At 40.8% G+C, this 25167-nt stretch overlaps 1 protein-coding gene across 1 annotated transcript in view; it reads left to right on the top strand.

Moving 5' to 3' along the window:
- The window catches only part of LOC134660818 (pikachurin), a 90228-nt gene that overhangs the window by 5484 nt on the left and 59577 nt on the right, over positions 1–25167 (top strand). The window contains exons 2-6 of the mRNA XM_063516631.1: positions 8259–8375; positions 8826–9172; positions 9486–9600; positions 17743–17944; positions 22567–22711. Of these exons, the coding sequence (XP_063372701.1) occupies positions 8259–8375; positions 8826–9172; positions 9486–9600; positions 17743–17944; positions 22567–22711 (926 nt within the window). The remainder of the gene's footprint in view (positions 1–8258; positions 8376–8825; positions 9173–9485; positions 9601–17742; positions 17945–22566; positions 22712–25167) is intronic.

The following is a 25167-nucleotide window of genomic DNA, read 5'->3' as shown; positions in this document are numbered from 1 at the left end:
AATACCATGGCGCGCCGCATGGAGCTACCCACCCGTAAGAGTGCGGACCAGCGAGCACGTTGATTCCATTAGGAGCTGGGGCTGGCGAGAGCCGAGCGCTTTTAACGGCTAATTACGATCTATAAAATTGTGTTATTGTTATAAGCGGGGGGTCGAAAAGGTGCGACAATTTACATGATCACAACGTAGGGTCCGTTGCACCAAACTGTTTGTCATTGTTAAAGAGTTCGTTAAATTTATTGTATGAAAAGTTTCATAGTAAACCGCCGCGGCGCGCTGGTGACGTTGATCAGTCTGTCAAAGAGCGGATGGTGCAATTGGCACTAGGGCTCATTTAGACGGTGCGAGAACTCGCATGCGAGTTTATTACATTGCGTCATTTGAACGGTCGGCTGAACTGACGTAGGTACCTGAACCTCAATGGTCCGCAATGTAACTAAAATCGTATACGAGTTCGTGCGCCGTCGAAATGAGCCCTTAATATGTATTGTGAGCTGTGTCGCTGTTGGCCTTGCGCATCTGTCTCTGCATTTAAAAAAATTACAAAATCACTCATACGAGGATCAAACTTATTACCTATAACACCCCTCTTTTTGCGTCGGGGCCTCGGGGCCAGTCGGGGCTTATAAAATAAAGTCATCAACTACCACAAAAAGAGGTCAGTGGTACCAGGTAAAAATATGATTGGATGTGAAACTATCGCTCGGCGCTCGTGAATGTTTTAATGTGCCTTTGAACTCCGCCCCAGTGAACGCGACATGCAGGCCGTGATGTGCAGCGTGTTTCATCCCGGTTCGACCCGCTACCTCTGATTAAAGTCATTCGAATAGAACCGAAGACATACAGCAGGCCCATGTTTCACCACGCTGACAATTGTCGCGACATTGACAATTCGGTACATTGCTGGCAGTGTTGACCGTAATGTGTAATTCTAATTAACAATTAATCATTTCCATTAACCATTAAATCCGCAATTAGTCAATTGCATTACGCATCAATTTAAATTAAGTTAATTAGAATTGAATTTTGAGACGTTTAATTACATTGATTGTCAATCTAAATTAACGTTTAATGCAATTAAATCAATTTTTTCATAAACTAATAATTAATGTTACTATTGCTTAGAAACTTGGAGCTAGGTATTAAAATTAAAAATAAGCATATGAATACAAGCTTCAGTGAAGTATCAGGTCGTGATATTTTAAAATGAGACAACAAAATGACCCTGAAACCTGGCAGTAGGTACCTACTGGAACTCAGGTTTGGTGCAACATAGACACACGCCGTTTAGGCTATTCGACTCGTCACAATGAGCACTTGGGAGAGCAGTACCCAAGATGGAGCTGATGCTGAACCTTGGCTGTACCTAGTGGAACTCAGGTTTGGTGCAACATAGATACACGCCGTTTTGGTCATCCGACTCGTCTTGATGAGCACTTGGGAGAGCAGTACCCAAGATAGAGCTGATGCTGAACCCTGGCAGTACCTAATGGAACTCAGGTTTGGTGCAACATAGACAAACGCCGTTTTGGTCATCCGACTCGTCTTGATGAGCACTTGGGAGAGCAGTACCCAAGATAGAGCTGATGCTGAACCCTGGCAGTACCTAATGGAACTCAGGTTTGGTGCAACATAGACAAACGCCGTTTTGGTCATCCGACTCGTCTTGATGAGCACTTGGGAGAGCAGTACCCAAGATAGAGCTGATGCTGAACCCTGGCAGTACCTAGTGGAACTCAGGTTTGGTGCAACATAAACACACGCCGTTTTGGTCATCCGACTCGTCTTGATGAGCACTTGGGAGAGCAGTACCCAAGATTGAGCTGATGCTGAACCCTGGCAGTACCTAATGGAACTCAGATTTGGTGCAACATAGACAAACGCCGTTTTGGTCATCCGACTCGTCTTGATGAGCACTTGGGAGAGCAGTGCCCAAGATAGAGCTGATGCTAAACCCTGGCAGTACCTAATGGAACTCAGGTCTGGTGCAACATAAACAAACGCCGTTTTGGTCATCCGACTCGTCTTGATGAGCACTTGGGAGAGCAGTACCCAAGATAGAGCTGATGCTGAACCCTGGCAGTACCCGCAGGTTCAAGATGTGACGGATGACCTAAATAGCGTGGGCCTATGTTGCACCAAACCTGAGTTCCACTAGGTATAGCCAGGGTTCAGCATCAGCTCTATCTTGGGTACTGCTCTCCCAAGTGCTCATCAAGACAAGTCGGATGACCAAAACGACGTGTGTCTATGTTGCACCAAACCTGAGTTCCACTAGGTACAGCCAGGGTTCAGCATCAGCTCTATCTTGGGTACTGCTCTCCCAAGTGCTCATCAAGACGAGTCGGATGACTAAAACGGCATGTGTCTATGTTGCACCAAACCTGAGTTCCACTAGGTATAGCCAGGGTTCAGCATCAGCTCTATCTTGGGTACGGTCTCCCAAGTGCTCATCAAGACGAGTCGGATGACCAAAACGGCGTGTGTCTATGTTGCACCAAACCTGAGTTCCACTAGGTACAGCCAGGGTTCAGCATTAGCTCTATCTTGGGTACTGCTCTCCCAAGTGCTCATCAAGACGAGTCTGATGACCAAAACGGCGTTTGTCTATGTTGCACCAAACCTGAGTTCAACTAAGTACAGCCAGGGTTCAGCATCAGCTCTATCTTGGGTACTGCACTCCTAAGTGCTCATCAAGACGAGTCGGATGACTAAAACGGCATGTGTCTATGTTGCACCAAACCTGAGTTCCACTAGGTATAGCCAGGGTTCAGCATCAGCTCAATCTTGGGTACTGCTCTCCCAAGTGCTCATCAAGACGAGTCGGATGACCAAAACGGCGTGTTTCTATGTTGCACCAAACCTGAGTTCCACTAGGTACAGCCAGCTGTTCAGCATCAGCTCTATCTTGGGTACTGCTCTCCCAAGTGCTCATCAAGACAAGTCGGATGACCAAAACGGCGTGTGTCTATGTTGCACCAAACCTGAGTTCCACTAGGTACTGCCAGGGTTCAGCATCAGCTCTATCTTGGGTACTGCTCTCCCAAGTGCTCATTAAGACGAGTCGGATGACCAAAACGGCGTTTGTCTATGTTGCACCAAACCTGAGTTCCACTAAGTACAGCCAGGGTTCAGCATCAGCTCTATCTTGGGTACTGCTCTCCCAAGTGCTCATCAAGACGAGTCGGATGACCAAAACGGCGTTTGTCTATGTTGCACCAAACCTGAGTTCCATTAGGTACTGCCAGGGTTCAGCATCAGCTCTATCTTGGGTACTGCTCTCCCAAGTGCTCATCAAGACGAGTCGGATGACCAAAACGGCGTTTGTCTATGTTGCACCAAACCTGAGTTCCACTAGGTACAGCCAGGGTTCAGCATCAGCTCTATCTTGGGTACTGCTCTCCCAAGTGCTCATCAAGACGAGTCGGATGACTAAAACGGCATGTGTCTATGTTGCACCAAACCTGAGTTCCACTAGGTATAGCCAGGGTTCAGCATCAGCTCTATCTTGGGTACGGTCTCCCAAGTGCTCATCAAGACGAGTCGGATGACCAAAACGGCGTGTGTCTATGTTGCACCAAACCTGAGTTCCACTAGGTACAGCCAGGGTTCAGCATTAGCTCTATCTTGGGTACTGCTCTCCCAAGTGCTCATCAAGACGAGTCGGATGACTAAAACGGCATGTGTCTATGTTGCACCAAACCTGAGTTCCACTAGGTACAGCCAGGGTTCAGCATCAGCTCTATCTTGGGTACTGCTCTCCTAAGTGCTCATCAAGACGAGTCGGATGACTAAAACGGCATGTGTCTATGTTGCACCAAACCTGAGTTCCACTAGGTACAGCCAGCTGTTCAGCATCAGCTCTATCTTGGGTACTGCTCTCCCAAGTGCTCATCAAGACAAGTCGGATGACCAAAACGGCGTGTGTCTATGTTGCACCAAACCTGAGTTCCACTAGGTACAGCCAGGGTTCAGCATTAGCTCTATCTTGGGTACTGCTCTCCCAAGTGCTCATCAAGACGAGTCTGATGACCAAAACGGCGTTTGTCTATGTTGCACCAAACCTGAGTTCCACTAAGTACAGCCAGGGTTCAGCATCAGCTCTATCTTGGGTACTGCTCTCCTAAGTGCTCATCAAGACGAGTCGGATGACTAAAACGGCGTGTTTCTATGTTGCACCAAACCTGAGTTCCACTAGGTACAGCCAGCTGTTCAGCATCAGCTCTATCTTGGGTACTGCTCTCCCAAGTGCTCATCAAGACAAGTCGGATGACCAAAACGGCGTGTGTCTATGTTGCACCAAACCTGAGTTCCACTAGGTACTGCCAGGGTTCAGCATCAGCTCTATCTTGGGTACTGCTCTCCCAAGTGCTCATCAAGACGAGTCGGATGACCAAAACGGCATGTGTCTATGTTGCACCAAACCTGAGTTCCACTAGATACAGCCAGGGTTCAGCATCAGCTCTATCTTGGGTACTGCTCTCCCAAGTGCTCATCAAGACGAGTCGGATGACCAAAACGGCATGTGTCTATGTTGCACCAAACCTGAGTTCCACTAGATACAGCCAGGGTTCAGCATCAGCTCTATCTTGGGTACTGCTCTCCCAAGTGCTCATCAAGACGAGTCGGATGACCAAAACGGCGTGTTTCTATGTTGCACCAAACCTGAGTTCCACTAGGTACAGCCAGCTGTTCAGCATCAGCTCTATCTTGGGTACTGCTCTCCCAAGTGCTCATCAAGACAAGTCGGATGACCAAAACGGCGTGTGTCTATGTTGCACCAAACCTGAGTTCCACTAGGTACAGCCAGCTGTTCAGCATCAGCTCTATCTTGGGTACTGCTCTCCCAAGTGCTCATCAAGACAAGTCGGATGACCAAAACGGCGTGTGTCTATGTTGCACCAAACCTGAGTTCCACTAGGTACAGCCAGGGTTCAGCATTAGCTCTATCTTGGGTACTGCTCTCCCAAGTGCTCATTAAGACGAGTCGGATGACCAAAACGGCGTTTGTCTATGTTGCACCAAACCTGAGTTCCACTAAGTACAGCCAGGGTTCAGCATCAGCTCTATCTTGGGTACTGCTCTCCCAAGTGCTCATCAAGACGAGTCGGATGACCAAAACGGCATGTGTCTATGTTGCACCAAACCTGAGTTCCACTAGATACAGCCAGGGTTCAGCATCAGCTCTATCTTGGGTACTGGTCTCCCAAGTGCTCATCAAGACGAGTCGGATGACCAAAACGGCGTTTGTCTATGTTGCACCGAACCTGTGTTCCATTAGGTACTGCCAGGGTTCAGCATCAGCTCTATCTTGGGTACTGCTCTCCCAAGTGCTCATCAAGTCGAGTCGGATGATCAAAACGGCGTTTGTCTATGTTGCACCAAACCTTAGTTCCACTAGGTACAGCCAGGGTTCAGCATCAGCTCTATCTTGGGTACTGCTCTCCCAAGTGCTCATCAAGACGAGTCGGATGACCAAAACGGCGTGTGTCTATGTTGCACCAAACCTGAGTTCCACTAAGTACAGCCAGGGTTCAGCATCAGCTCTAACATGGGTACTGCTCTCCCAAGTGCTCATCAAGACGAGTCGGATGACCAAAACGGCGTTTGTCTATGTTGCACCAAACCTGAGTTCCATTAGGTACTGCCAGGGTTCAGCATCAGCTCTATCTTGGGTACTGCTCTCCCAAGTGCTCATCAAGACGAGTCGGATGACCAAAACGGCGTGTGTCTATGTTGCACCAAACCTGAGTTCCACTAGGTACTGCCAGGGTTCAGCATTAGCTCTATCTTAGGTACTGCTCTCCAAGTTCTCATCAAGACGAGTCGGATGACCAAAACGGCGTTTGTCTATGTTGCACCAAACCTGAGTTCCAGTAGGTACAGCCAAGGTTCAGCATCAGCTCCATCTTGGGTACTGCTCTCCCAAGTGCTCATTGTGACGAGTCGAATAGCCTAAACGGCGTGTGTCTATGTTGCACCAAACCTGAGTTCCACTAGGTACAGCCAGGGTTCAGCATCAGCTCCATCTTGGGTACTGCTCTCCCAAGTGCTCATTGTGACGAGTCGCATTGCCTAAACGGCGTGTGTGTATGTTGCACCAAACCTGAATTCCACTAGGTACACCCAGGGTTCAGCATCAGCTCTATCTTGGGTACTGGTCTCCCAAGTGCTCTTCAAGACGAGTCGGATGACCAAACGGCGTGTTTCTATGTTGCACCAAACCTGAGGTCCACTAGCTAGATAAAAATTACGGGCGCCTTTATAAAATTACGATATATTTTTGTTAATTGATAATTATCAATAATATTTTTAAATGTCATTAAAAATTGATTTAATTTTTAATGGTTTGTGAAGCATTAACCATTAATTCTTTTTAATTTTTAATGGTTCGAAATAAATTAATATTAATGCAAATTGATGTTAATGCGAATTGACAATTAATTTTCCTTCAATGGTTAATGGTTAATTCGAATTAACCTTTTCAATGGTTAATTTTTAATGGTAATTGGGATTAACGTTCGGCCAACACTGATTGCTGGTAAACATTGACGCCGTGGCCGGGGGCCGGGGCCACATTAATAACGGGAAACGGCGGGAAACGCCGTTGATTATCGCGATAATTGACACTTTTCATACCCACGCAAGTCCCCGTGTACTTGTAGAAATAAAAGAATTAAGTTTCAAATTCAAAATTGCCAAAATTGCCCTGGGTCTTACGAGGATACGAGGATTCAAGAGTCAATTGTAAAGTCAGTGAAATAGACGCCAGGTTATTTGCAATTGACCTCAATATATGGACGAAGAGCTACCAATATTATGTACCTACCTGGAAAACTGTAGGTACATGATGTTGAAAGCAACGAAACTTGACAGGCTGACAGGCCGCAAAATTACTGGCTTATTCGTTCCTACGTCCAACGATGAACAGCTGCCAAAGGCCTGGATCTAGTAATAAGAATAGTATAGGGTGACTATATGTATATCTATAGCAGTCACCCTATACTATTCTTATTACTATTTAGTGGCCAATGACTATTCATTGGCCACTAAATAGTAATTGGCCACTCCTAACAAATCAGAAAGAAACAAGCCAATAGAAGTCTTATTGTTAAGAGTGGCCAATTACTATGGCCAATAACTGTAGCAGTCGCCCTATAGCAAGGGCACTATCAAGTTTCTCTCATTATATTATGTATAATTTTCCAGGAAAAGCTCTCCGATTAACACTAGGCTCCATTCCTACACAGTAAATAAATAATAAGGCACATTCTCATTGATGTCAACTTACATAAGCGACCCGCCCTAACTACACGCTGAACATTTTATTTGCCACCACACCTTACCGTGTGTCAACTCAACGACACGCTAAATTCACCTTTATCCCTAACATGTTAAAAGTCTACCCGTAATTCTTGAACTATACTAAAACTTGGCGCCGTTACAAAGTTGTTTCTTCAACATTTTCAGCTCTTTTGAGATAATGACACACGTTGAAAAAGGAAAAGTGGTGCAGAAGATGTTGCGTTATTTTTTATTGTACGCCTTTATTTATTCTTTTCTAAGAGCATTCCTGTATATTGAGTTGAACACTTTAACGAAGGAATTTATTTCTTGTTTTGTTTTGAAAGCAGCTATGTTAGATTTTGGGACACATTAGTAGAGTCGGACCAATAAAAGTCTGCAGCGGATGTGATAGCCCACGCAGTGCAAGTGTTATGTATACGTCATAATTTCATAGAAGTTTGACGTTTAAAATAACACTTGCACTGCGTGGGCTATCAAATCCGCTGCAGACTTTTCTTGGTCTGACTTTAGCAAGGGGCTTGCCGTAAGATTTTCTTAAAACAATCAGCTACTTTAAACCCCCACTTTATCAGATCAAAATCAAATTACAAGCTTGGAATTTACGAGAATACTTAACAAATGTATTCATCCCTGACAATATCAAGATAACGCCTACTGTACATGTACACTGTACTTGTTCTAAATAATATCGTTGAATGAAGTGACCGAATTCTGTCACTCATTAAATAACTCGTTATTACCGGATATTTAATGATTACTAGTATTAATAATTTGGACTTATAAGTAATTGTCTTCGTCTGCTCGTTTATCTCACATATCATTTAAAAAAAGTTCTTAGTAAGTAGTTCAGTTTTTCAATTAAGGTCTCAAGTTTGGCATACCTCCCTCGGAGCAAGTCTTGTTAGAATTGTTAACTATTTATCTATGTTTAATAATAATGTTTGTTGTAGGCCGCTGCGGCTCGGGCAGCCCGTGCGAGCAGCTCTGCCGCGAGCTCCACGACGGCACCTTCGAGTGCGGCTGCGCACCCGGCTTCGTCTTGCACGTAGACGGATACGGCTGCCTTGGTGAGTTCTGTACTCGGCCTCGGCGCTAGTCAGAGCGACGGTATGTTCAAGTGCGGTGGACGCAAGAGGCGTGGCGCGGCGAGCGGCAAATCAAGGCCGTTTATACATTTCATCATCATCTCAGCCGAAAGACCACTGCCCACTGTTGGACGAAGGCCTCTCCCAAGGATCTCCACAACGAACGGTCTCAACCAACGGTTTCCCGCGTCTTTAACCAGATCGTCGGTCTATTTATATATTTGGTCGAGCACAATGTATGAATGGCCTTGATTTGCCGTTTGCGTCCAGTCCGCGGCTTAGCGGACGGCGGGCTCGAACTAAAATAGCGTGAGCCTTCGTGAAGCTAAAGAAAAAAGAACACATAACAACAATAACACACACAACACTTAACAACGATGATTTTTTTCATATCTATTTTATTACATTTTTGACATTAGGCTTCTGTTGCAGAGTTAAACTCAACAAAACCTTCAGAAACCTCATTAGACACTGAAGAAGATGTCCTTTACCAAAAAGATGTGTCATTCTCCGCCGAGCTAGAAGTTGCCCCGTCCATTACGAATAGAGTAAAACCTACACTAAGACCTATTGGTAGAACGACGCCGCCTGTAGAAGATACGAGAAGAAGTAACAAGTATACAGCAGAGAGGTCGAAAGAAGTTGATGGATTAAAGAGTTTGATAGAAGATGGGGTTAGTAGGAATGATTTGACGATCATTGCTGATGAGAATATTAGGAATGGGTTGTTGGAGGCGAGTCAGAGTGTGACGACGCAGGGGCCGAGTTTGGAGCAAAAAGTAAGTTTTTTCCTTAAAAAAACCTTGAGAAATGCAAACAATATCAAAAAAAGCTCAACAATACCACAACATGCATTGTTTCACGAGCTTTAAGCTTACCCATCTTACATTCCTTATGTTTTTTTTATTCAGAACGTAAAATATATTCTTCTCAGCTACTATAAGAGTGACATGGGTGTCAAAGTTGGTTAGGTATAAGTGTTGACACCAAAGTGAATTGAACTACGAATTCTTCCTTCATTTATTGTTCGACTACGCATGATTCAATGATCTGTTGTCCGTGATAATACTAATGAGGTCATCGTGATGACAGGTTCCGGGCGCAACCGTGGTGCCTCCATGGACGGCGGCGGTGGAAAACTGCAACTGTGCTCCCTGCGATGGAGCGCGCTGCTCCTGTCCTCTATCGCCCTCCAAGTGCAAACAAGGTTGGTATTTTATCCACCGTTTAAAGAATATGAATTTGGTGAATGTTGGTTTGCAAACTATTAAGTCTAATATGAGTAAATAATTCTTAGTTCTACAAAATTTTCGCCAAAACAGCAGTACACCCTTAAATATACTCAGCTAAGTTTTAATCTTGAATATTTTGTCTCAAGTTGTGCTTGACAATGTTCTCGAGAGGGATGCGAAGCCTCGAGTGCTTCTTTAGAAAACTGTTCGTACCTACTTTTCCTTAAATAAAAGTGATCTGGGTCTGTATAATTATGTGTCTTGATGGATGGGGTCACTTAGGTATATCACAATTATATCAATATTAGAAGAAAATCTGATCGATCTATTTATCGCCAAAGTATTAAGCAAAGCCCTAAAATTTGAATTTTTAGACGTCTGCATCTCAAAGGAGCGGTTGACTCACTCAACTTTAATCTTATTTATTTAGTAAATTTCATGATTTAAGAATAAAAACAACAGAACTGTCACTGTGATTCATCGTTTATAGACTTCAAAAAAAATTTACCATTACTTTCAAAATTTAGTACAACCTATGAGGTAAATTTTTAGTTAAATCATTCACTCACTCATTCACTATAACATAACTTTTAAGAGGCCGGTATCGATTTTAGTCGCAAAAAATGTAAAATTGATAGATTTAGTCAATTAAATTGTACACCTTTTGTTACGTAATAGAAATAACAAGTACTGGTATCTATTAGCACGTCTTCTTATCTTGCACTTGACTTAACGTTACGGCCCAAAGCATCTGTAATTTTCTGGATGCAACGGGCATTAGTAATGAACTTTAAAGGGCCGTCACAATAGATCAATACGTGGTCGACGTGACACTCAAAGGCCCGATACCACCCCAATAATAATAATATCTTGCACTTTTACAGATCATTTTTTGAAAACAGACTCACTAAATTAGTAATGATTTTTTTCTGGCGGATGTTTAGGTAAACGCGCGTAAAGCACTGATTTTGTCGATCTTATTTGTAAATTTCGTAAAGTTTGGACTGCTAAAAATGGCAATTTTGTATTCCACATATATGTGTACTCCACCTATAATAGACTACATTTTTGTTATATGATATTGAACAAGAATAAATGAAAGTTAGACGAAAACAATTTTCACCAGAAATTACTTCAAAGCTAGTGACAATTTTTCGAGAAAATCGACTTAATTTCAACGTTATTTTGATACTTAAACAATCTACAACATTTCCTGAAACTGTTCTTATACATCATTTTGTATAAATTACCACTATAATTTTTTGATTAATTTTTAAAAACTACCCCTTCTCATCATATATTGCCGGTGACGCAAGCTCGGGACCTCATTATTAAAAGGCAAGATGAGAAGACTTGCTAATAGAAACCAATACATGTTATTGAGCTATTACGTAACAAAAGGTGTACAATTTCAACAACTAAATCTATCAATTTTACTATTTGGCTCTAAATCGTTAACGGGCTCTTAACACGGCTCTACTACAAGTAAGATTTATGATATACCCAGCGTATGGGTGGCCAAAGAATGCCCGAAGCTTTATTTAAACATAACCACAAGCATCTCCGTAACTTTCCCTAACTGCTAACCGTATCCGTACATTCCCTAACTGCTAACCGTATCCGTACAACAACGTTCCAGATTCGATTTTATTAGACCGGAAGAACAGACCGCCATTACAGGAGCCACTTCCGAGGGACCGGAAGTTGCGGATAACTTGCGTCTGACATTTGCTATTGAGGCGGGCTGCCGCTCATATTAAGGGTTTTTAGAAATTATGTTTAAAAATAAACTGTTATTCCGGTTTTATGAACTTTGTCCGTTATTAACCGTCTAAATTGGAATTATAGTGGCCTTATTTATTTAAATTTATGTAACTTTGGTAACGTAATATATTTTTTATCTATTTCAACACAATCATTAATCATTAAAGTGACGGCGTACACGTACAATCGATAAATAGGTTTGACAGTCTTTCATGAATAAAGATTAGGTATTATCCTCAAGTTGCTTAAGCTTTGTTTTTATTGGTAACTAGAGACAACAGTTCCATTTTAATATTAAGTACCTTAATTCACTTGAAGTACCTGCCTATTCCACAAAGATCAAAATGTATAGCATTGCATCGCTCTGGGACAGTAAATAAAATAAAAGTACGTAAAAGTAGACTTCTGCTTCACTACGCATAAAAAATGTATGTAACACTGGGAAACTACTAGAGTAAGACCAAAGAAAGTCTGCAGCGCTAGATTAAAAGTAGTTTTTAAAAATCAGTATGCGACAACACCGCAGAAAATTGTTTAAATAGTCTTGATACTTGTGAAATTTCTACCATATTTACCGTCTATGACAAAATTAAGCTGTATACACAGCTTAATTTTTATGGTAAAATAAATTTCATTCCAACAATAGATGTCACTATTAATATGTACCTAGACATATACTACCCGCAATTTCAGAACTAAAGTTTTCGGAAAAACGAAATAAACCATTAAAACAATAAACATATTATTAAAAATAAATTGTAGCTTTAACTAGTAGGTACCCATGCCGTGAGCATAAGCATGGACGTTGTGGGTTCGAGCTCAACACCCGGCTAGTACCAATGAGTTTCACGAAATGTTATAGGAAGTTCATAAGTATGCCTATACCTATTAGGTGTGTTCAATTTGCTGTGAAACCTTAGTCTAAACCAATATTATATTATCTAAGTAGGTACATATGGTGAAGTATTAAGATGTTTCATTCCACTTACCCGTCATCAACTCCAAATTTTGTAAACATTGTCATTTTTCAGCTTGAATCGCCTCGTGCTGACTTTTTACAAGTGTAAAATTATTCGTCATGTGGAAAAGTAACTCCCGCACGCCGGTTTTGTAAGGTTTCACCATGTTTATTCCGTTAATCACAAAACACAACGAATATTTAAACGATTTTGACAAACACATACCATAGTGTATGACGTTTACTGACTGCTAAAAACATTGCCATATGTAGTTTTTTAATTCGCTGTCTAATTATTGCGCTGCAGACTTTCTTTGGTTTGACTCTATTACTTTTCGCGGGAATACTAACGATAAAAGTGAATGAGTTTTTGAATGTAAAACAACGGTTGTAATGCAGTCTTCCTTCCTGTCACTCACGTAGATAGAGTCTGTTCGTAAAGAGAAGAGTCGTGGAATGTATTTGGCTCCATAAGTACATTCCACGTCTTTTCTCTTTCCGCACAGCCTACAGGTCAGGTCAGGTCAGGTAATCATCCTTAAAAAGTGATTTGACTTCATTTTGCACTCTGCAATGCATTTTATTACGATCCATCTTGGCTTCGTGTTGAATTATAGAAGGGAGGTACGTATAGTAACGGCACCAGTCATGGGACATTTAAGAGGAAATTTTGAGTATTTGTGATATTTCCCTGATACATGTAAAAGTTCTACCGCTTAGCTTGTTAAAAGATGAATATCCTATCCTTCTTTCATGTTTCAGGCGTGTTGTATCAAAGATACTGCAGTTAGTTTCCACATAATTAATAAATTAAAAGTATGGTTTTTTTCTCCAGTCATGGACACCAAAGCTCCAGTAATGGAACCCCGGTAATGGACGTGGATCCAGCAATGGGCTCCCTATAATGGGCATACCCTATCAGTATAAGATATTGCATTGTCATCCGATTTGCATACGTATCCAAAATTTCAACTCAATCGGAAATCCGAAAGTGGCTCAAATGCCATTTCCAAGATTTGAACCACACTAACTAATACAGGATGGATTTTCTTTTTGGGTCAGTGAGGGCAGCTACCAGATCCCGTGCTGCTACGAGAAAACGGTCTTAGAAGACCTTCCCTCGATTTCAAATTAATGAAGATTGGCTTTTACAGATTTTGGAAAAAACATACAGGGTGCGAGGAAAAGGTAATTTTTGACAAACTTTTTTTTTGATGCCAATCGATCCCATTCCTATTGAGGATCAAATACCTCAAAAAAATACCTCCTATAGGTATGCAGTTTTACAGCTCCTATAATGGGATTGGGCAAAATACTACTATTTTTTATACATCTCTAGAGTCACAACATAATGTGTTGTATACCTTATCTCATGGTAAATGCAATTAACAAAACACATTCTAGTTTACACCAAGTAATAATTCATTACAATTTAATATATGAACTCACCTCTCTTAGCGAAGTTGTTAAGAATTCTTACTGGTTATTTTTTCCAGTGACACGACAACTTTTGGGTTGGCGCCAATTTCTTAAAAATTAACCGAAATTAATAAAAAGTCAAACTTAAACAGCTCTATGACTCTTATTTATGGTAAAATATTGCCAGTGTTTATAAACTACTTTTACATACTTATTTTAGAGGATTTGTGGTTTTATGTCCCATTACCGGTTCCACGTCCATTATAGGGTCCATTACGTTAATGCTAAAGATTTTGTGTGATTTATATTTATTTATTTCGAAAATTCCTAAGGAGGAATGTAATAATATGCAAATCGAAGATGCAAGTCATCCCAACACCCAACTCTGGCATAAGGCGAATTATAAACTTCTCTCGATCTTAGATCCACGATAAAATGATGGCGGTGGTTCTCAAAGTTCGATTTACCAAAACCGATTGCAGGAAAACCTTTTATTTTTCTAGGCGAAACTTAGGTAAGTATGTTAGGAGAAATTATATTACGAAATTAAATATGTTGCATGTTTATAGACTGACTGTCAAAATCAATTAGTTATCGAATAAAGACAGGATATACGCAATGCGACAAAATCAAAATCACGTTTTAACATTCCTAATAGGGATGTACCGACTAGTCGCCGACTAGTCGGGAAAGTCGACTATCCGGCCACATTTTTAGTCGGCGATTAGTCGGCAAAAAAGGCCGATTAGTCGGCCTATTCTTATTTACTGCAAATAGTCTTTATTGCACCAATAACATACATTTTACATACAAGTAAAACTACAAAGAAATTTTAACGAAATATAGAACTAGGTAACAACAGGCGGTCTTATAGCTAAAAAGCGATCTCTTCCGATTAAGTAATTATTGAGGTGTGCAGAGTACTTGTATTGTATTAAATCAAGTTTGAGAGCCGCAGCTAGAGGGTAGTGCCCTAATCGACACCTAAAGAATGCGGGGATGTTATCGGCCCCCGATCAGAAGGGCAGGTGAGTAATTCAGGGAATGACCTCACGGGCCCCACAGCCCGCCATCCGTCTAGGGGATACTTGGGGCATCTACATAACTATCGGACCTTTGAGCTATATCTCAATATACCTCCTAACCTACCTTCCTATGCACGGTCATAATACCTGAGGTACCTATCTACTGTAGATAATCTACTTAACTAGTCCTCCTTTGAGCTATAATATCTCAATATAGGTACCTACCTTTGCAAAGGCACGGTGAGTAAAGAATGAATGGAGAATGGTATGCAATGCAATAGTAACTAGTAAAACGAATATACTTCAACTACTTGGAACAGGGTATCCGTTTTGATATAACACATTCCATTCCTCATCCTTTCTAAAGGTAAAATGAGGTCTAATCTAAACCTCCGAATAGAAATGGATTAAATAGAAAAATAATAAAGCATGGTGTGAAAATAGTCATTTTGTAACGGCATGAAATCTACGGAGTCTACGGAAGTGAACAGAGATGAGAGGAGACGCACGGTGTAATTAATCAATAGCATTCAGCGGAGCGGAGAAGAGATGTGAATTCGTTTTAACCAATGCTATTGGTTGATTCCCGCACGCTGCCTCTCATCTCCACCTCATTGGAAAGCCAGCCTTACAGGTGTTGACAGGCGCATTTAATTTTGATGCGTAGATTTATTATTTTACACTAATCTATACGAATTTATATTATGATCGTCAAGTAGGAAAATAACAATTGATTATAATTATACAAATGTCAAGCAATACACAATTTAAAAACCATTACAATCAATTAGTTAACAATTTTTTTCTTAATCTGTCAACTCAAGTTTCCTAACTGTATCAGAGGCCATTTCTCACAAGATTTGCGATGTCACCAGCTATCAAATAACGCGTGTCTACCCCCCCAAACGATATATCTTTTGGCTTCAATTAATTTAGGTATTGTTTCGCTCCGCATAAATTTTCAGCGACCCTTATTTTCGTACGATAGGGGCGGGTTGACAATTCAGGAGGCCGTAAGCGTCTCAAGTGACGCGTGATGTACAATCAACATCTTTAAACGATTTATTGCCCGTGACACATATGCTGCGTCATGCATATTATACGTGCAGTTCCCGGCATGTCGCAGGAAAATGATGCTACGGACTACGGCGTAGCATTTTCCTAGAACTCTTGCGCACCGAAAGCGTTTAATTACTTAAAATATAAGGTTTTAATGTTGTTTTGATACAACATTACCGATTGATCACGCTGGTTAGTGTGTGAAATGCAATCAATCTTATTGATGCCCTATAATGACATGAATATAAGAAAAATTGATTCCGCCTCCAGAAACGAACAAATAATTTAGGCTATTTAGTATTTATCTCCATACAAAATTGTTTCGTAGAGTAGTAAAATATTTTATAATTTCAAAATTGTCGCCAAAAGTTGGAGAGGAAATTTTTCGAAAAGTCAGCTAGAGTTAAGGGGCCCACTGATTAACAGTCCGCTGGACGGTATCGGCCTGTCAGTTAGAACAAAAATTTGACAGTTTCGAACAACTGACAGGCCGATACCGTCCGGCTGACTGTTAATCAGTGGGCCCCTTAAGACCAAGACAAGTCTACAACGATTTTGATAGCATATATACCCAGTGCAAGTTATTTTAAACCAATCAAAATCGTTGCAGACTTATCTTGGTATAACTATACACGTTTTAAAACAAGATTACCGGATGTCAAGTGGATTGCTTCCCAGCAGATATATCTACGGAGCTCGATTAATTTACGCAAAGTATTTCGATTCGCAACGCGTAACTTTTTCAGCACCCTCGCATTCGCACCCTCGGGGTGCGAGCGTGACAGAGCAGGAGTCATGCGTCTCAAGTGACGCGTGGTGTAGGCACAGCTGTACAGTCAGCAAAGGTTACAGGCTATGAGCACAGAATAAATAATAGTACTAGGTACAATGATATTATATAACCATAGATAGGTTTTACTCATACTAGAGGAGCACAAAAAATACTTCCATATTATTTTTCACCTCAGCAGCTCGAACAAGGGTTTGCTATACTTAAAAACAGTGAGCAAAATCGCATTTTGCAAATTGGAGCAAGCAGTATACGTTATTGTTTGAAGAAACGTCACTTTTGACATTGACATATCCGATCCATATCGTATTTTTAGCTTTTTGACGTAATATCTTAATGTTCGAATCAGTCCGTCAGTAGAATGTGTTAAAGTCCTCCACCATACTCAAGTGCTTTACTCTGCCGACTGTACATTCACGGCATAAGCACTCCTTCCCATAATGAAGCGTCCTCCCCAATCGTTCCACTTAACGTGCTGGATTGTGTTATCGCCATCAAAGGGCGTGTCACTCGATTTGTCGCTAAGTGCACTTTAATGCAATATTAAATCTGAAAATATAATGTACAATTGTCACCCTTTGGATTTCAGTTGAGATAACTGAATTTGGGATTGCCAGGCGAGACTGATTTACTTGTAAATTGAACTATCACAATAATTGTGTACTGGAATAATGTTTTTATCTGAACTGATCACAAGAACTGTATCACTGAAAAACTACTCATGGAAAAATATTTTCGAATTTTGTTTTATTAGGTATAAATTAATTACGTGCACTATTGAGCATGGTCTGTTGCATATTCACTTATTCAGCAAGAAGTAGTAAACATTTGGAAGTAGTAAGTAGGTCAAGTTTCGGGAAATCCAGTTGCGAAAAAAATTGTTTGTATTTTATTTACATTTCTTTCTGAAACAACTGACCAGAGTGAAAGACCGTCAACCGTCTCGTCACTCTCGTAAGGCGATGATTTTGCAGCGTTAAATGCGGCTACCCATTTTTCTGACTTCCTAATGAAGCCTTGAAACTTGACTTTAAACCACTCGATGAAAATTCCTCATTGAGATGGAAATTCATCTCCTTATAAATGTATTTTCTTGTTTTAGACACAAGAATCACAACCCCGCGCTTCTCAGGCCACTCGTGGGTGGCGCTGCGCGCGCTCCGCGGCGCGTACAAGCGCGTGCGCGTGCGGCTGCGCGTGCGGCCCGAGCGCGCGCGCGGCGTGCTGCTCATCACGGGCGAGCACGACGATCTGTCGGGGGACTACCTCGCGCTGGTGCTGCGGAACGGCCACGTCGAGCTCAGGTACGTTCAACTAGCACCAGGCGTGGCTCACTCCGCGATTTTGTCGCGTCGCTAGAAGTTCATGTGGCCCACACCAATTTTGATGTCTAGTCATAGTAGTTGCTGCGCACCGCTACGGAACGGACGCCTGCTCGCGCTTGCGCCACCTAGGGGTTATATCTGTCGTAATATTATAGTCGCGTTTTGTTAGAGAGTGAGTCTTCTGTACCTAGTACTATTATTTATTCTGTGCTAGCATTGAATATAACAATTCGTAGCACATTTGGCAGATCTGGGTGCGTAGCCAACATGCCAATCGTTCGCTCCGTGGCGAACGACACGGTAATCTACTCTATCACTCTTCCATATTAGTGCGACACGATTGGCATCTTGGCTAGGCACCCTGAATTATTTTGACGCACTTTAACGTTGAACAGGATAAATTATGCAAGTTCAAGGGTTGAAAAATGGTAATATTGCATCAAGGTCTTCTAAATTACCATTCAACGGGGAACCAACAGGATTGTTAGGCGTCACTTTCCTAAAAAGTATCGCAACATGATACTTTCACGTAAAATAATCTAAAAAAAGTGAATATGTGGTGTTTTGGTCGCTAATATAGAGACATGGCACCTGGCAAGTGGCGTATTCATTTTTTAGTAGTTGACAGTCCTCTGAACTTGCTGTACATCGATCGAAAACCACACACAATTTAACACCACCCATTTGGCCAAAGTTAATTGAATTTTCCTTAACTTCTACTTAGTGTTGCTTACTTGGCTACCACCTAGGACTATCACATAGACTAGCGTAGAAAGCACGTTCAGCTACAAAGTACAAACTCGAGAGTTTACCTACGAGTATGTTAGATTGCACAAATAAGTACACACCAAACGTTTAGCCACAGTTGATTAAATTTTCATAAACTTCTACTAGTCCAGGAGGCCAATTCGAACGTACTTACATTTGACATCAAAATGATATCTAAATTATGTCATACACAGGCCAATTTGAACATATTCAATAGAGTCGAAATGACACGTAAATGATGTCATTCAGTTCGATTATCGTGCATTTCGCTCTTGTATTGGCATGAGGCATGAGTGAGACGCTAGATAACCGAATGACATCATTTAGATGTAATTTTGATATCAGAGTACCTTCAAATAGGCCTGTTAGTATCCTTCGCTCGTGCATTTCGCTCTGAATTGTCCGTAAATATACCTTCTGGCGCAAGCGAGACGCACGGGCGAATGATAACAAAAATACATCATTCAGGTATCATTTTGATGTCAAAACTAAGTTTGAATTAGCTTCCTGGAGTCCTGCTTACACATAGAACAACGTACTACAAGTTTAGCAACAAACTTGTGAGTTTACCTACCTATGTTATGTTAAATTGCACCAAACTCAATGACCGACTTTTAGCTACGTCGCGAATAACTCAGTTATATTCGTTTAGCGGCCTGAAGTGAACCAGATCCAATTATGCCCGCAAATGGTCTGTAAAACGGCGCTGGAAATATTCACGCAATTTTTAAACCTAGAGCTGGCGAGAGAAAATAAATTGGGATTAAGTTAGCCAATCGTTTCAAATCGCTTTTTAAGTTAAATACTTTGTGTCTTAGGGAAATGACAACTTGCAGTGTTCCAGTGTTCCCCGTATTCGGCCGATCGAGATGAATTTCAATACCTATTTTTTTGTTAGGTTTTGAAAATTTTCTTAACGATTTCTTGTTTTAAGTTCAGTAGATAACTACAGATATTATAATACAAAGAAATTAGATCGAGTAAAAGTTTTACATACAAAACTTCTAATCGCCTTATTTTCATTTTATAACAATTTTATACCAGATATAATAAATAATAATGAATAAAATAAATATATAAAATAAATAACTTAAGTATCATTTTCTCTGGCAAGACTATGTACTTAGGTAATTTTGCAAAGTTTCAAGGAAAAAACTTTACTCTTAATTAACTATCAGAAGGCTAGAATTTAGCCCTTAAATCCAAAGCCCGACTAGCAACAGACTAATTAATAGATGCCGAGCCAGGCTTTGTTCCGATAATAACTATCGATTTTATATCAAAGTTCCTACTCATTGCTGGCTCTGGCCGAAGGGATAATAGCTGTAAGCTCCGAGGAGATTAAAGAACGGGTCTGTTTTTTTTCCGAAAAGTGCTTTTTGATTTAGTTACTTAGGATTCCGTAGAGCCTGTGTGGAAAGAGAAGAGTCGTGGAGTGTATTGGGCCCTATACATTACACGCCTCTTCTCTTTCCGCACTAACTCTATCCATTATTTCACTGGTAGAGTCCGTATAAGCTGTAAACGTCATAATATGTCAAAGACATTAATGATGACATTTCCACACTTTGACATTGCACAATGTCATGCAGAGTTATCTTGGTCAGACTCTAGCTCAAATAGTAAAGTCTCTAGGTACCTCTTTGTTATGTTATCTAACAAGGGAAATGGCGAAACGGCTAGTTTAAATAAGTCCTAGTTTCTTTTGGTTGGAAGATCAGATAACATTCACTTACTCGAGTGAGTGAGTGCCCACGCTACTAGGTACCTAAAGTGTCATTCTATGGAACTTGCTAACTATGTAAACAAGTCAGTAGTAGATTCATATTTTTTGACAGTTTCACTATGGCGGTTTGTTTACATACCTAGTTAGCAAGTTCTATAGAATGAAACTTTATTTGGAAACTTTTTAACGGTGTCACCGGTGTTCAGTTTGGTGCAGTGTTTGGTGCAACAAGTCAGAATTTCACCGAAAGATTTATCTTGGTTCGGTTCTAATTATAATCGCCACATAAAACCTTTCAGAACCATAACAGTACGCCACCATTAATATTTTTGACCATAAAATGTAAAGCTCGTACAGCACGCTGATCCGAAATCGATAGGTAGCCGAACAAAGCCGTGCTGGCTGTAACTGTTAATTAGTGCACGGGGGATTATCAAATTGACTCCAGCTTTTACAGTAAATGGTTTGTTTTGCGGGATTGCGGTTGTTTCGATTGGCTGATTCAGATTTTTTGCGTATTGTCCTGTCGCTCGCACGTTTGTTTTCCTAAACGTCCCTACTGAAATAGAATGGCGTAACAAAGTTTTTTTTGAGCAGACTAACTATCGTAACAGGGTGCGTAGCCAACGTGCCAATCGTTAACTCTCCGTAGCGTATCGTAGCCATCTCTCTCTATCACTCTTCCACACTAAGTAATGCAGCTGCAGTGGCATCCCAACTTCATCTTAAGTCACTTTGTCAACTGCTTCGCGCAACCGCGTTAGCTAGCGGACGCCCTTAAATTATTTCTTTGCAATAAGGTTTACCCGCCGCCATGGTACTAAGTTAACGTACTGATATAACACTACTGTGCCTCTTAATTAGTCTGATGCAGTATCACAGTTCATTTCGGCTTTGAGCAATTAAATGATTGGTTTTGTCGGGATTTGCCGGATACTGCGTGCGCTGTGCGTGGACTAATGGTGACTTTGCTTTGACGGATTTAGGCTAAATAAATCTGGCAGGATTAGCCAAAACCTAACATACCTACTTAACATAAAATAAACGTACGATTAAACCAGAACTTAACGTTGCGTACGTACGACGTCTCTTACGATGCACGTTGCGTTTTTGCCATACATTATGCTGCGTACATACTAATAGGACAATGTATTTCTTGTGTCAAAACGTTACCCCGTTTATTTTCATTTTAATACCATTGTGTACGTTTGTAAGTCATAATCATCATTCCTGTGCAGGTTATAATTATAAACCTAAAGGCAAAAGATGATCCTGAAATTGACTCAATACAAATTCATCATTCTTCATTTTTCAACAAATTAATGTTGATTTATAGACTTTTTAAAGTCTATTATTTTAGCGCCACGCTCTGCGCTTTAATTAACTTTAACATAAATAATATAAAATATGTTTGACATTGATATAAATGATAAATTGCTTGTTGTAAAATAATATTCCCAACTGACTTTTGGAAATTAATATCGATTATGTCTGGTCTGCGTAGAAAGAAATACTTTTTGAAGGGTGTTCGAAAGTCGACAAAGTCGTAATTGTGATTGTGACACGCGTAGTAGCTACGATGTAGCGGGTGTAGCGGCGTAGCGGTGTTATAAAATACATAACAATTCTTAAAATTTAACAGAGTATTTCTCGCTTTTGGCTTCTTATTTCGGAAACAATGAAAGTGTTACTTTTTTCAGGTTCGCAGATGAACCCTTTTTTTAAATAAGTAGCTATTGTTAGAGAGAGGTACACCCAGCTGCAAATGTGCATACTTACCCCCTTTATAAATGTATTCCATTCATAAAGTGCGCTTGCAGCTCGCTGTATATAGATTTCTATAAAAGATACACTAAGGTACCTAAACCGATAGAACGGTACAACATGTTCCATTATTTCGTCAAAATTGAGGTCTCCGTCATCTTGACGCTCAAGAAGAATCCTAAAGGGGCCCACTGATTAACAGTCCGCCGGACGGTATCGGTCTGTCGGTTAGAACAAAAAGTTGACAGTTCCGAACAACTGACAGGCCGATACCGTCCGGCGGACTGTTAATCAGTGGGCCCCTTAATAGACTGTATGGTGATTAGTAAATGTTGTCGTCCAGGTTCGACTGCGGCAGCGGCGCCGGCGTGCTGCGGTCTCCGGAGCCAGTCCGCCTCGGCCATTGGAACGTGATCTCCGTGTACCGCCACCGCTGGGACGCTTGGCTGCGGCTGAACAACGGCAAGCGGGTGCGCGGCCGGTCTAAGGTAAGATATACTTACAATTAGTGATATTGATACTTTTTTTCAATACCACTTCGGTGGCAAACAAGCAAACGGCCCGCCTGATGGTAAGCGGTTACCGTAGCCTATGGACGCCTGCAACTCCAGGGGTGTTACATGCACGTTGGCGACCCTTTGAAACACTCCTTTTTTGAAGAACCCCACTTGGACAACTACGCCACTAAAATAAATAACAGCTTCCTTATGAGAGTCGTGGTGAACTCTCGCAGTGACAACCAGCTTCGTCGACCAACTTCGCTGGCTATCGTATACTCCTAAAGTAAATGTAACTCAGTAAAGCTTCTGTACTTGGTCAAGCAGATCTTGACAGTAGAAAAAGGCGGCAAATTTGAAAAGTGTAGGCGCGAAGGGATATCGTCCCATAGAAATTTTGAATTTCGCGCCTTTTTCTACTGACAAGATTTGGTTGACCATCTATAGTTTGTTTACATTCTCTTTCTTGTCGTACTGAAGCTTGTTCTAGCATTGGGTTGCCAAGTCCCAGTTCTTTACTCACCGTCTTACGAGTACAGTGCAGATAAGAAGCACTTTTATACTCTGTACCTACTTTAGAGGATTTTAGTCGCAAGTGATTCGGGCGGTAATTTAATAAATTTCAAAAAGCTGAAGCATACAATTTTTTCCGCCTAAAATTCATTTGACCAAGGCAAATCTAATATAACCTCGTCAAAAGAGAAACAGGTCATCATTGTTTCAGAATAAATGCCTACATTTTATATTATCGTATCTTTTTCCTAACAAACACTTTTTCTGAGAACAAAAGTTACAAGAAAAATACAATAATATAGCTACAAAGTAACTAATTTGGAGCGTCTTCCACGAGTATATTCCGAAACGAGGATTCTAAGACAGGCGAGGGACGTTATAAAAGCAAATGCAGTTACGTCCTTCTGTATGCAACACAGTAAACTTTTCCTTTGAGGAATTTTCAGCTCGTTAGCGATTTATTGCGGGGTATTTTATAGGCAGTTTTGTTGGGGCAAAATAAAAATTCAATCAGCTTCATAAATGTTAGTGAAAAAGTGGTGTTTTTGCACCTTTTAGATGGTAGAATCAAATTGAAAACCTTATGTTAGGACGTTTACAGAAATAAACCTATTTTTCACTTTAAAAAAATTATACGATCACCGATCACCCGTCATAGAAAAGGTAGAAGAGTCAGAAGCCTCGGCCCGAACCCGGAGATTCGCTGTAGATAAGTCATGCGTATTTCTATTACCCAAATACTTACACTTATCAAAACTAACTATTTGGGTATTCACACTGATAAATAATTAAAACGAGGCCATCATAACCATAACGACGGGCAGACAAACAGGTACCTAATAGGGTCATTAAAAGCCTGAAAGCACAAACAAAACTGTAGCCTCACTCCCCGGCCTCATTTCTCATTCGCCACGATTAAATTCAACAGCACATTTCGGGTGTTATTCGAGTGTTTTAAAACAATGAGGTAATTCTTTATGCCCGGCCAGGAAACGTCGGATTTAAGGCTTTTGCATAATTTAATGAGTTTTTGTTATTTACCGTGCCGGTGTGATGGACAGGTTTATGGGCTGAAATTGCATGCCATTTACGTGCAGTGCTGCATGCAGGGATATTAAATTTATTTCGTTTTAGTGAAATGTAAGCCGATTAGGCACTCTCATGGCATTGTTGATTTTGTCACTATACATATGTATATTAACAATATGACTGAATTTGGCATGACTCCAGCGTTTAATGGCTTTAATGCAGTGTATTTAACTAAATAACTAAGCGTAAATTTTTGTGAAGAATTTTTCACCGTCTTACCTTTCATTATGTTATTTATCAAAAGAAAAACCTTATAGTACAAAAGGCGGACTTAATGCCATAAGGCATTCTCAACCAGTCAACCTTATGTTACCTGTAAATCAATGAACGGATCTGAACTGAGCTGTATTTCTCGTATTATTTCTTTAAGGACTAATCCCAGATATCAGACTTCTCAAAAAGCAAAATTTCGATTTCGATGATGAGGCCACACCATACAATCCATACATGTACGTACTTATCCGTTACTAAGACAGTTTCTGCGGTTTTCTGTAAAGCGTTACCTACGTAATAAAAAATATAAAAATAAAATGATCTTGTATCAGGGAAGCACCCATTTTTTTTAAATACAATTTAAAATAAAATGAAACTACTTTCGGTTCGCATCTTGATGCAGAGACAGCCAAAACCTACATATTGGACTCTGCAAATCCTCACTAGGCATCTTCATGGCAAGGATACGGTTCTCAGAGTTGCGCAGCCTACTTAAAAGGACGTGACACTCGTAATACAGTCAGCAGCAGAAGTCCCTAAGCGGGCAAGGTGTTCAAAATGATCTTGACGCGACTTTATTGTTAAGAGAATAAGAGCACAAGGTACTTAATTCTGAACACTGCTTAGCAACT

The sequence above is a fragment of the Cydia amplana genome, chromosome 2 (genome assembly GCF_948474715.1).
Source record: "Cydia amplana chromosome 2, ilCydAmpl1.1, whole genome shotgun sequence".
Lineage (NCBI taxonomy): Eukaryota > Metazoa > Arthropoda > Insecta > Lepidoptera > Tortricidae > Cydia > Cydia amplana.
Note: the sequence above shows the minus strand (reverse complement) of the source record. Positions and strands in the feature narration are given on the sequence as shown.